The sequence below is a fragment of the Rhinolophus ferrumequinum genome, chromosome 13 (assembly GCF_004115265.2).
Source record: "Rhinolophus ferrumequinum isolate MPI-CBG mRhiFer1 chromosome 13, mRhiFer1_v1.p, whole genome shotgun sequence".
In the NCBI taxonomy this organism is placed as follows: Eukaryota; Metazoa; Chordata; class Mammalia; order Chiroptera; family Rhinolophidae; genus Rhinolophus; species Rhinolophus ferrumequinum.
In genome coordinates this window covers 60,713,721-60,727,775 of record NC_046296.1, presented here as the reverse complement: position 1 = coordinate 60,727,775, position 14,055 = coordinate 60,713,721, and the positions used below count along the sequence as shown (strand labels likewise).

The following is a 14,055-nucleotide window of genomic DNA, read 5'->3' as shown; positions in this document are numbered from 1 at the left end:
TTATTATTATTCTTTTTCATCATCCTTTAATGACAAATAAAAGTTGCAAAAATACCTAAAAATTTTCAGGTTCTTTGTTATTTATATTGTCTTTCCCTCTTGATATTCCTTTTTTTATTTCCAATTAGTAACCCACAAGATATTTCATTTGCAGAACAGCAGAGATTATTTTAGTGATTACAATAAGCCAAATGAAGAATCATCTGAAAGCCAAATGAGGCTACATGGCAAATTCAAGGTCATGAAGAAAGAGTCAGAATGAAATCTCAAATCTCCTAACTCCTCTTTTAGTTGTTTAATGAGTTTTGCCTCTTAATTTTTGTTAACTAAATTTGACAAATATATATGCATATCCCAGTACCTGGCAAACAGCTAGACATTTACTGAGTCTAAATAAATACTTGATGGTTATTATCATTCATGTAGTCACAGAACTAAAATTACTAATAGTATTCTGATGTCCACGCAGCATATCATAGGACATTTATTATACAAGGTATCGCAAGGGTAACACATTAAAATATCCCCTTATATTGGTTAGTACTTTTGATTTCCACTTACTGGAAATTTTCCAAGCCTAGCATAGGCTTTCACGGCACCTGCTTAATATTGACCATTTAGTCTGTGGTGCATTTTGGGTCCTAAGTGCAGCTCTTTCTAACAAAATAAAAGATAAAACCTCCTTTGGAGCCATTTTATCACGGCTTAAAATGCTCCGAAATGCCTATGTTCAAAGGAAGCTTTTACCAATGTTGACAGGGAAGATCTTTTGAAGAATCCTCATTAGGAAAATCCATGAGAACAATTTTCAGAAATTGATAAGAGGACACAGCCATAATTTAAAATGAACTAGAATTATTGCCTTTTTCTCTAAAAGGAGATATAATGATGGAAGGTGAAGGCCTAAAACATTTGGGATTTAAGTCTTCTACTAGAAGATCCCTCACTAGAAAAGTTAAGATTATAGGACTCTTAATTGCATATTGTTAAGTGAAAAAAGCCAATCTGCAAATACATACTGTATGATTCCAACTATATGACATTCTGGAAAAGGCAAAACAATAAATACAGTAAAAAGATCAGTGGTTGTCATGTTTTGCGGTAGGGAAGAGGGGTGAATAGGTGTAGCATAGGGGATGTTTAGGGCACTGAAACTATTCTGTATGGTACTGTAGCAGGGGCTACATGACATTATGCCTTAGACAAAATTCAAAGAATGAATTCTAATATAAACTATGATCTTCAGTTAATAATGTCAGTATTGTTTTAACAATTGTAACGTGTACCACACCGATGCAAGATTACATATTCTCCAAAATTATAAAATCTATAAAATTATAGAAACATTATAATTACAGAGACTTTTTAGATCCTAAATTAATTTTTTTGCCCATAGTCTGGATAGCTTTTGCCCATTTGCCAATAGCTTAATGACTATTTCTTCTGAATTTATAGCACGTGCCTGTGTTTTAAAGGAAAAAAATGAAATAGGAATATTTGGCAAGGATAGTTTCAAACTATGATATATTTTACAACAAAGTGGATAAAATACAATTTGGAACCCTACTGATATCTTTATATTCTAGTCCCTTAAGCTCAAAAGATAACTTTTAGTAGTATAAACTCTGCCAGAAATTATTATTTGTCTGTGTAAATGTGTAATGTTTGTGCTTCCCAAAATGATGGCTGACATTATAAATATTCTTTTATGTGACAAATTAGATGGAGCTGAAGATCAACTTCAGTACATATTTTGATTTCCATTTTGCTTAACTTAATAAGGTGAAACAGATATTAATTCAACGGTTTGCATACTTAAGGTACTATCAATATAACTTTTTCAAGTTGATTTAATATCAGGCTCTGCTTCTCATCTCATGCTCGCTGTTATGCATCCAAAAGCTTGTTACTTTAAACTGAAGTAACACAGAGATTTCTTCTAACGTTGAATAAAAGCAAGTATTTTTTGAAGTGACTTTTCATCCTTTGAATATTTTTCTTCTGATCTGAAAGACTTCAACTTTCACATTTTGAGAACAAAGGTACAAAGAATAAGGTGGAGGAAGGATGGGTTTCAATTTCAAATGTATTCTACCACATCCCCCAATTCAGCCTCTCCAAATCTAGCTATGAAGACACAAAAACATAAGACCTACAATGTTACCTCCCTCCTGGCCTCCAATTTTCTAATTCCAGAAACAAGAACTCTGTAGACCTAGGCAGGGAGGTCATGTCTGTTTGTGTGTATACATGTGTGTTAGGGTAAGAGATACTGGGGGAAGGGGTGCTTGAGTAATGACACTAACAGGAACAAGTTTTACATTGGGAGAGGTGTAAAATTTCCCAAAATTTTTACAAAGAAACTCTATAGATGGAAGCAGTAAGGGGGTAGTGGCATGGGAAACCACTGTAAGCAGCACTGTATGAGGTAGGAGTTTAAACTTACCACAAAGTTCAGAGTATGAAAGACCCAGTAGTCATTGTAAGTTTATATGGTTTTATTTGTTAAGAGAAAAGATGACAGCATCTATAAAGCTTCCTAAAGATTAGGGATAAGACAGGAAGTACATAAATTTGCCCTCAAGAAATAGATATGAGAACAAAATCAAATATTCACACACAGCAACATAGAGCAGGGAAAAAGACCACTGTTTATGAAGACAAATCTTGATTGTGAAGAGATTTGCCTTGTATAAAGATAAAAGAAAATTACAGCATGGGGTTTATAATAAGAAGAAAAAGAAGGAAGACGAATATGAGGACCATTGCAGAAAAAAAAAGTAAAAGGCATATCTTCATAAAACGCAAAGGAATAGGTATATTCCTGAAAATAATTGAATTCAGGATCCAGGGGAAAAAATTTCAAGAAAAAGTAAAAACATTCTAAAAACTTATTAAGTAGATACTATGTATCAGTGAACTATTATTCGTTGTTGAGTAGTTACTATATATCAGAGATATTATAAATATTGGCCCATTTAATCTTCACAATGATCCTATGAGATATTATTCCCTTTAGATATGAGGACTTGTCCAAGGTCATAAAGATATTAAGAATTCACAAAGACATAGCAATTATGAGCAGATATAGAAATTTATTCATTCATTTACTCAAATAATATTTTATGGGTACACAAGGAGCAGGAACTATTCTGGGATATTAGTGGGGGGAGGGAAAAGAATCCTGCCTTCAAGGATTTGCATTCTTTCTTGCAAGGTGCAAATAGTAGTGTGAAAAGGTGATGAGTTCTGGGGAGGGTGAAAGGAGGAATGAAATTAGGACAGGATGTTGAAGTTATAAAATACATGGTAAGAGATGGAAATTAATAAGTAGAGATGATTTTGAGATGGTTTTTAGAGTGTCTGAGAATCTTGGCTTATAATAGGATAATTTGATCCAATCACATTTACTTTGTTAATTGATACATTCAGTCTTCCTTGTATTACATGCCTTCTGATTTTTCATGTTTTCTTGATGCTTCCTTCTTTCCTTAGTTTTTGCCAAGTATCCCATTTTATTATTATTTCTCTGTCTAGTATTTTGAAAAGTATTATTCTACTGATGGTTGCCTTTAAATCATGTATATCTTATATTTCTCTTCCAATCTCAAGCATAGAAAGTAAACTCTATAAGGCAAGGTCTCATACGTGACTTCTGTATTCTATCACTGAGCCTAACACGATAGTACAAGTATTAAAATATATTTGTTCTAAGAGTAAATAAAATTAATAGTAAATATTGACTACATGATCACAATTCTACTCTGGGGCCAAAAATAGACTGTGGGGGAGTAGAAACTATAAAGTGAATGCAAAGAAAAGTGGGAAAGAATGGTACAGAGGAGAGGACCTCTATCCTAATCCTGATACTAACTTTGTGATCTTGAAAAACTTACCCATCCTCTCTGCACCTCTATTTTTTTTCCCCTTGAAAAATAGGGCAAGTGGGTTAGAATAGTGATTCATTACCTGAAGAGTTATGGATCCTTTTGAGAAACCTATAAAAGCTATCAATCTTCTCCACAAAAGCATTTTATATATATATATAAAATGAAAACTAAACTGCCAAGTTTTTTTTACATCACAAAAACCTTTAATATGCATATTGTTAACATGACATGAAAATATCAATAAAATATTATATAATGTTTAAATGTAATTAGATAATTCACACACACACACACACACACACACACACACTTTCTCCATACTTTATAATAAAGAAAGCTCAAAACTCCCAAGCTAGAAGAAAGCATTTTTCCAAAGAAATAAACAAAAGATTAACAGATATGAAATGTTCTGAAATATTAAAGTCCAATATCTTCTTTTAACTTCCCGTAACATATTTATTTTAGATAGGGATGAAGTTGTTTCAGCTTAGCTTTTCTTGACAAACCAATTCTGATTGGTCGACTGCATGTCTTAAGAGGTAGTACTCTTGAAATTCCATGTGAAAAATTACTACCTAAAGATATAAGACAATAAAAGGAAATAAGACAGTAAAAATTACTCATAGTTTCTAATCTTAAAAAGTTTTTGCTAACTTCTAATCGTACTAGGAACCCTTACTGAGTCACTGAGCTAAGTGTTTTACATGAATCAGTTTACTTAATCCTATCTCCAATTTTAAAATGTGGACACCTCAGCACATAAGTTAAATAACTTACCCTCTATAAAATAGCAACCAAATAAAATCAGCATTCCAGTCAGGCAATCTGACTTAACAACAACAAAACTACATAGATTTTAAAGTTGACTTGATATAGTGTATGTAAAGACCATGTCATTTTTCTATTAGAACCTAAACACTAGGCTATAGTGTTAATGATTAGTTTGGCTTCTGGTAGAGATTATTATTAAAAATAGAGCACAGCTGTGTTTCATTTCTTATGTATCAATGGGGGGCTCTGATTTTGAAGTTTTATATAACATCACACTATCATTCTCAAAATATTTCATGGAGGTATGTCTGTTACTAAATCAGTTAACCAGGCAAATAGTGTCACCTACACTTCATAATGAAGCACAAAAATACCTCTAACTTTAACAGTGATTTTTTTTTTAATAAACAGTGAGATATAAATGTGCAGATAAAAATGTATCAAGCTTTCATGAATTAGTATGACCTTAATAGAAAAGTATATTATACTAAAAATAGTGTAATCAAGCTAACCTTAAATCTGACAAAAGGTAAACAGTATGATTTCTAAGTTGAAGCAAATGAATGTGTGTGTGTACCCATGTTTACAAAAATGAAATAAAATACAGATTTTGACTATATGTAAATAGGGAGAAAACAACACAAAACAGCTATAAATTAGCTTACAATACTTTATGTAACATTAAAATTATAGTTACTTACAAAAAATAAAGGAAAAATTTATTGTTATATTTTTTTTTCATTTTTTAAACAAAAGGAGATTGTCCTAATAAAACAAAATTGTTTGAATCATGTCTGATTTGGTTATAAATTAGATAATTTCAGCAATTTTTGCTAAGTGTACTTCATCATGAGATTACTATTTCAGAACAAAGCCATAATTATCTATTGGTTACTTTTTCAAAGTATAGCTTTCCTTTTTCATATTCTAATATGACAGATACATCTGGTAATTTGCAATGGTGGGAAATCACTGAACCAATTTGTATCAACAGCAGGCCTTTTGCAAAGCATATGCCCTTAAACAATCATTAACTTGTGATTGTAAAGATGTGCATCTTTGTCTCCTTGGATTTCCCACTTTTTTATTAAATAAATTATGATCCCTTTTATTATTGCTATACTCTGGATTAATGTATTGCTTTGTATCATTTAATGATTCACAATATTCAAGCACATTACCAGAAATTTCTCATTTTAAAAATCAGTGTTTAAAAATATGTCATGAGGTGCCTCGGTAGCGCAGTAGGTAGCGCATCAGTCTCATAAAAATATGTCATGAAATTAATTAGTTGTCTTTTAGAAATAATACTTACTCAGTTGTTTCCTAAATCCTTGCAACTCAAAGTGTAGTCCACAGACTAGCAGCATCTACATTTGTGGGAGCTTGTTAGGAATGCAGACTCTTAGGGCCCACTCCATGAAGAATCATTTAACAAGATACCCAAGTCATTCGCATATACTTTAAGGTTAGGGGAGAATTGAGGCTTAATGACATGTGAAGCACTTGGCACAATGGCTGGGTGCATAGAACACATGCTCAAATTAATTTCAAAACACTTGCCTTCTCCACACCACAGAGAGAGGAGATAGAAACAAAGACTGGCAGGATGTACTGGAGACATAAGTAGTAGAAACTCTAATTGGAGTCACCACAATGAGAAGTGGGTAAGTATCAAAAATATTTCAGCACATAAAGACAGTCTATTCAATAAATGGTACTGGGAAAACTGGACGGATACATACAAAAAAATAAAAATAAAACTGGACCACCTTGTTATGTGCCATATACTAGAATAAACTCAAAATGGATTGAAGACTTAAACCTGAAACCATAAAACTCTTAGAAAAAAATATAGGAAGTAAATTCTCAGACATTACCCTTAGTAGTATTTTTACTGATATATATCCTCAGGCAAGGGAAACAAAAGAAAAAATGAACAAATGGAACTACATCAAATTAAAAAGTTTTCGAACAGCAAAGGAGACCATCAACAAAACAAAAAGACATCCTACTGAATGGGAGAAGATATTTGCCAATAATACATCTGACAATGGGTTAATATCCAAAATTTATTAAAAAACAAACAAAAAAACTCATACAACTCAACACCAAAAAAAACCCCCACAAACAATCCAATTAAAAAATGGGCAGCGGACCTGAATAGACATTTCTCCAAAGAGGACATACAGATGGCCAATAGACATATACAAAGATGCTCAATGTCACTAATCATCAGAGAAATGAAAATAAAAACCACAATGAGATCCCACCTCACTCCTGTCAGAATGGCCATCATCAATAAATCAACAGACAACAAGTGTTGGAGAGGATGTGCAGAAAAGGGAACCCTCATGCACTGTTGGTGAAAATGCAAATTGGTGCAGCCACTATGGAAAACAGCACAGGGGGGGTTCCTCAAAAAGTTAAAGAAAGAACTACCTTATGACCCAGCAATTCTACTCCTGGGTATTTATTCAAAGAAATCCAAAACACGAATTCGAAAAAACATATGCATCCCCTTGTTTACTGCAGAGCTATTAAGAATAGCCAAGATATGGAAACAACCGAAATTCCCATCAATAGACGATTGGATAAAGAAATTGTGGTACATTTATACAATGGGGTATTACTCTGCCATAAAAGAGAACTGAAATCTTGCCATTTGCAACAACATGGATAGACCTAGAGAATTTTATATTAAGTGAAACAAGTCAGACTGAGAAAGACAAATACCATATGATTTCACTTAGATGTGGAATCTAAAGAACAGAATAAATGAACAAACAAATCAGAAATGGACTCAGACACAGAAAACAAACTATGGTTGCTGAATGGAAAGGGGATCAGTAGATGGGTGAGAAAGGTGAAGGGATTAGGAAGCACAAATTGGTAGTTACAAAAGTCATGGGGATATGAAGTGTAGTGAGGGGAAGATAGTCAAAAATGTTGTAAAACTGTGCATGGTATATATATTTATATATTCAAGGGATGTGAAGTACTAAATATATAATCTAATCAATGGTATTGTGATAGCTATCTATGGTGTCAGATAGGTAGTAGACTTGTTGAGGTTATTACTTTGTGAGGGGTGTAAATGTCTAGTCATTATGTTGTTTTGAATGCCTGAAATTAATAATAAAAAAAATATATAAAAAGAAGAAATACAAATTGGTAGTTACAAAATAGCAACAGGGATGTAAAGTACAGTATGGGGAATATAATCAACAATATTATAAAAACTATATATAGTGTCAGATGGGTACTAGACTTATTGGATCACTTCATAAATTATATCAATGTCTAGCCACTACTCTATACACCTGAATCTGATATAAAATAACATTGAATGTCAACTACAATTTTAAAAAACAGTCATGGGGATATAAAGTACAGTATAGGGAATATAGTCAACAATATTGTAATAATTATGTACAGTGTCAGATGGATAATAGAGTTATTGGGGTTTTCACTTTGTGAGGTATATAAATGTCTAATCCTTATGTTGTTTTGTACACCTGAAACTAATTTAAAAAGTATTTCAGCACAATCAGGAGTTTCCCAATGCCTTTAAAATCACACTGCATAAATAGGTATCCATTCCTCCTAAGCAGTCAGTTCATTCTTATCCCCACATCCCAGTATCTCTCAACTCTTCCTTTACACTATGGATATTAACAAGCTTCAGGAAGGTATCCCATTTTTGTGTACTTTGAAAGTGAATCCAAGACAACTATCCTAATGTAATATTAAATAATTCTGGCTGACTTCACACATTATGTTTCGTATTTTATGACAACAAAGTACTTTTCACTGTGAAGGCACAGTACAGTATTATGGGTTCATATATTTCCAACAAATGTAACATTGTTTTTACAATTTGTGCACATAATTAATCTTGCTCATACGAGTATATCTATTTCATGATCACAATTGTAATCATGATGATAAATATGGGTGCATGCTCCCTAATCTTTCTTCATTCTAAAATAAAATAAACCCAATTTCTTCCTTTCTTTCTGTCCTAGAAAAAAACAACTCCTATCTTTTCTAGGCTAATTGTGCCACCCTGCTTTGATCTCATGGAGTATTGTTCCCTCATTTATTCCCGTTATTCAGGCGAGAAGAGACTACCTGTGGGCTTTTGATCTTCCAGGACTTGGATTAATTTTTAAGATTTTTCATTGTAAGCTAAGAAAAGAGGAAATGATGCAGTTCTGAAGTGACTAGATAAAGGTATCAGAGACAGCATTCTACTGATGAGAAGCCAAGAAAATGTTTTGAGAGATGATGTATGACTGAAGATGTTTCAGTAAATATATTTCACCTTCATCATTATTCTTTCTAGATCTAGTCTTGTTGTTTAATACCAGCAATTTCTGACCAAATGAAAATTTAGTCTTTTAGAAAACAGTTCCCTAGGGTCTGTCCTACCCCTGCCTCATCCCCATTGGTACTATACATTAGAGTATATGTTAGACTTGATGTGCTTTATTCTGATATTGGAGACCTCTTAGGCAAAGGATAAGGTTAGTTGTTTAACTTTTCTTTAGTTTTATTTGTTTAATAGTAATCAAAAGTTTAAATGCCATAGTCATAAATCATGTTAATATACCTAAATGATACTAAATTTTATAAATTACTAAATGTCCATATAAAGAACCTCATAATAGTTAAAGGCTGGAGAACTTTGATAATAATTATATAATTAGGAGTAATATCTCATCAATGGAAATCCATCTTAACTAATTGCCTTTTTTGGTTTTGCCAATTAATGTTACATATATTAGATGCATACCGGGGGTGCCAAAAAAATGTATACATATGACTTGTATTTATCTTTTGTTATCGGTATATATTGAGTATTACAATTTTAATACAGTTTTCTCCGTTCTTAAAATGTGCATCTTCTGTATATTTAACATGTGTAACACCTATCTTATCACACAATTATTGCAATGCAACCCTGCAAATACTTAAACACAGTTTTGAAGAGCATATTTACCAATAATATTATATATCTAATATTCTAAAATAGCATTTTAATTTTTAGCCAGTTTTTAACTATTAGAATTTGCATCAGTAAATTGTTGCTTACAAAAGTATTAAATCTTTGTATTTGTTTTCTAACAATCTAAGTATATTTTCCTCATGCTAAAAATACAAGAATGCAATAATCATCTTACAAGTGTTCTAGAAAATAACCAAAAATCTTACCTCCCTTCAGGAAATAATTAGATTTTTCTTCCTTAAATTCATCAGAGAAAAAAGCAGGTCTTTTAGGTGAAGGTTTCTCACAATCTGAAAATAAAGATCAACATGTTATAACAAAAAGTAACTTTTATATAAAATGTTTATACCATAAACAAATTACTATTTCAGAAATATTTCCTTCCATTGGCTCCTAATATTTAGACAGATGAAGCTCCTTTTAAAAATTTTATCACTTGTTATTTTCAAGTTCAGTATATTATTTAATGTTTGAACAGCCCTTCAAAGGAAAATAATATGCATCAATAAACATTGCCTTACACTTTATCTTCTTTTTGCCAAAATTTTGTATTTGGCCTATACAGGAAAAAAAAAAAAGCCGCAATTGTTTTTCTATCATGGGGAAAAAACATTTTAAAACTACTTTTATACCTTCCTCAGACGTAGAATAGAGTACTTCTTCCTCTGATGTTCTTGGGTAGCAACATTCATTAGGAACTTCCTGTTCTTTATTTTGGGGTACTGGTTTCCATTTAAATAAACTTTGGTGTCTTTTATGCATATTAGGAACTGCTACAGTATCACAGAGCAAAGACGATGCACATATTTTGTTGACTGTACCCATTTTCAAATCTTTTTTAATCTCCATTTTTACCTCCTCAACACCATTATTTTCTCCAAAGTAATTTCCTTGCCCATTGTTTGTTTCCATGACACTTAGCATTTCATTTTCCTTACTAATTTCGTGAAACATACGAAGTTCTTCAAGTACTAAATCAAATTTACTTTTCGTCTCAAAATCTTTAGCTATTGTCAGAGCTTCTGTTGATAAACACTTGGCAGTTAAGTCCTGAAAACATTCATTGTTCCCTATGCTCAGATCAGTTTCAAATTGATAGTTAACACATTCTGTAAAGTCATTCTTTGGATGAAAATGCTTTAAATTAGCTAACTCACTTTCTTGCAAAATACTCTCATCTTTATTTCTGTCAGCTAGATTATTTTGATTAACATATTTAGTTTTTTCCACATTTACTTTCTTTCTCATTAAGGAAACTGGTTGCACAGAAAGCATGCCGTCCATTGAATAAAAACTATTTTTCTCTTCCTTTCTTATCTTAATATCTTTATGAACTTGGCAATTGCTTGTTAAACTTTGTACTGTAGCTTTTTCTTCCTCCTTCAAAATTAAGTCATGTTTCTTTCCTTCAATTTCACTTTTCAGCAAACTCTCAAAATTGAGCACCTGAGTTATGATCGTGGAATTGGTTGGTTTACTATGTTCTGTGCTGTGGCTTGGCAGCGTGGTTTTTTGCCTAATATTGAAGAAATCTTCAAATATGTACTTAAAATTAAAGCTACTGATCTTATTATGCTCCAGTTTTCTTTCTGTATCTAAATCTTGGTTGTGAATATTGATTTCATAAAATTTTTCATTAATATATTCATAGCTGTTCTGTGTGAATTCAGGAAGAGACTTAACATGTGTTTTAATTGTATTAGTACTACAGTGGTCCCAATTTTCCATATTCATGACTTGTTCAGGACAATTCTTACTCTTGCAACTAATTTCTTTTGTCAAAGAAATTTTGTCCATGTCATCACAGTCCATTGAAAGAAGAATTTTTTCATATATTTCAAAAATTGGAAAATGTATATTTTTAGTTGTCATACCAAAGGAATTGATGGGGTTTTTCTTAGACTCTTCAAAAACTTGTTCAGTTTTAAATAGCTTTCTTTTCTCTAACATAGGTTTTATATTATATTTTAATAGTTTTGAAAAAGTTAAAGTCCTTTCTAGATATACAATATGATTTTTCACCACATTTTTTGGATAATCCAAATACAATATCCATTTGAAAATGCTTCCCTCTTCTAATTTAGAATCATTTTCAATTCTGGGTAAAAAGTCAAAGTTATTGAGCAAAGAAGTTATGTTGGTTTTCCATATGATATTTAGAGGTTTTGAAACATCGGTTTGTAAATATATGCTTAAAATATTAGTCTCTCTATTGACATTCATATTCCTTGTTATTAGATTTTGAACATCAATTTGCTTTATACACTTCAAAATTTCATACCAATTTAAAATATTATCTTTTTCATTTCCTAAAATACTTTCACAGAAGCAAAAACTTTCTGTAATGAAACTCTCAAACATATGGCTTAAAGAAAAGCCTTTTTGTGTACTATAATATTTCAACTGTAGCATATTATTGTTTTCTCCTTCAGCATTTAACCAAAAACAATTTATTAAAGCTTTTTGGTGACTCAGTGTTGCTATCATGAAAAGCTTTGATTGTTCTTCATGTGTATTCATGACTTTTGTATTATAATCATCTACTTTGCTGAAAAGATCTATTTCTAGTAAGCATAGCAAATTCAATTTTTCTCCAGTTTTTTTCATATTTTCACATTTAGTTTTGTAATTATCCATAATCCAACTATTTTCCCTCTTTTTTCTCAAAATATGTCTAATATTACAGTCCCAGCTTTGAGATTTTTCTAATCTGGTATATATGTAACTGTCCAGGTGTGTTTTTGCTTCTTCCCAATTTTCATTTTGTAGTTTTATAGTAAAATTCTTTTCAGAGTCTCTTACATCAGACTCAATATTACTGTGGTTATAGTAGTGTAAACTGATAAGGTCTTTTTTTCTCACACAAATACTTTGGTTGCTGAGTGACTGGTGGTTACTTTCATAACATTCAGAAAAAATATTTTCTGCATCCACAAATTTTTTATCATCCTTTAACTTTTGCTTCTTAACATACAGTCTATTTTGGGACCAGTAAATGTTTGTGAAATCCCTAACATATGTCTCATCATTGTCACTCTTTTTCTTTGCTATTTCCTTTAAATAGACAGGGCACATTTTGTTATTTAAATCAGTTGGAAACTCAGGGATACTTATTGTGCTGCTAGCTCTAAAATAGCTAGGTTTGGCAATTTCCTTGCTGGGCTTGTTTTGAGATTTTGGTATTTTTAGAGTAGATACTGAAAAGGTGTTGTTTTCTTTTACATTTGATGGCATGACAGGATCAGCTTTACATATGTTTTTAATTTCATGAAATGTTGATTCAGTTTCCTTGTAAAAGGTAACACCCAAGAATAGATTTTCTGTCTGTTTTATATAACTATTGTCTTGCTGACTATTGTCTCTTCCTTGGACTAGATATTGTTTTCCATCCTCCTTTTTAACTCGATGTATATCGTGTACAGAGGCGTTGGGCAGAAGCTGACCAACTTCTGCTTGGGCTCTATCACTGCAGTGCACACTGAAAACCTCCCTGACATTCAGTCCTGGTTCCGAAGAACTTCTGGAAGCCCTCAAATCAGAATCAAAACTTTGTGAGGGGGGCGATTGCACACAACTCTTCATCTCAAATTGGCTATGTTGGCATCTCAGATTACATATCTGCATCTCACTGGCTGATTTCTCCACATGCAAGTCTGTGGAATTATCGAAAATCACGTTCCCCGAAACAAGGAGCGCCTTGAAAGGTCTGGGCGACAACTCCCAGACTTTTTCCTCCTCAGACAAGCGAGGCACCAAAGGCAGCCTCCATTTCGCCTCAGAGACACCGCCAGGCTCCTCAAGACGGAGCCGCTTACTACTGGGGGGCTGGGAATCAGGGTCCTCGGCAGGCAGTAAAGGGGAGACTGGCTCCCTGAGCTTGGCAACCAGCCGCTTGCGGTGCGTGAGCGACATGACAGAGAACTGAGAGGATCTGTCCGAGGTTCTGTCAAGCTCCAGTCTCTTAGCCCAAGCGAAGACGCTCCGCCCCGCCCCCCACACTCGCCCCGCTCACGCCCCTGACACGCCCCTTAGGGCCGCATTCAGCTACAGCTTCAGTACTAGCCCCGCCCTGACCACGCCCCTCGCCCGCCCCAGTCTCAGCCCCGCCCCGGTCCTGCCCCCATCCCATCAACCCTCGCGAGCTCCGGGTTCTCTCCCGCCAAGCACATGCGGCCAGCGGCCGTTATGTTGTCTATTTTTAGCACCTCTGGCTAATGCCAGGACTGTAGCTGTTCTAAATATCTTTCTGCTCTCTGTCAGAATTAAGAACGAACAATAGAATGTCAATTAGTTTTTTTAATTTGTGAACAGAAACAGTTTTATTTTTAAAATTCTAAAATTCTATATTTTCCTCAGAAATGACTTCTCCACAGTTGCTTTAGA

At 33.1% G+C, this 14,055-nt stretch overlaps 1 protein-coding gene across 1 annotated transcript; it reads right to left on the bottom strand.

Moving 5' to 3' along the window:
• Nucleotides 1–4,307: 4,307 nt before the first annotated feature.
• Nucleotides 4,308–13,584, bottom strand: RAD51AP2 (RAD51 associated protein 2). Its single transcript, XM_033124445.1, is given in 3 exon segments — nucleotides 4,308–4,465; nucleotides 9,879–9,962; nucleotides 10,305–13,584. Coding segments are annotated over 3 exon segments (3,522 nt in total).
• Between the last annotated feature and the right edge of the window lie 471 nt (nucleotides 13,585–14,055).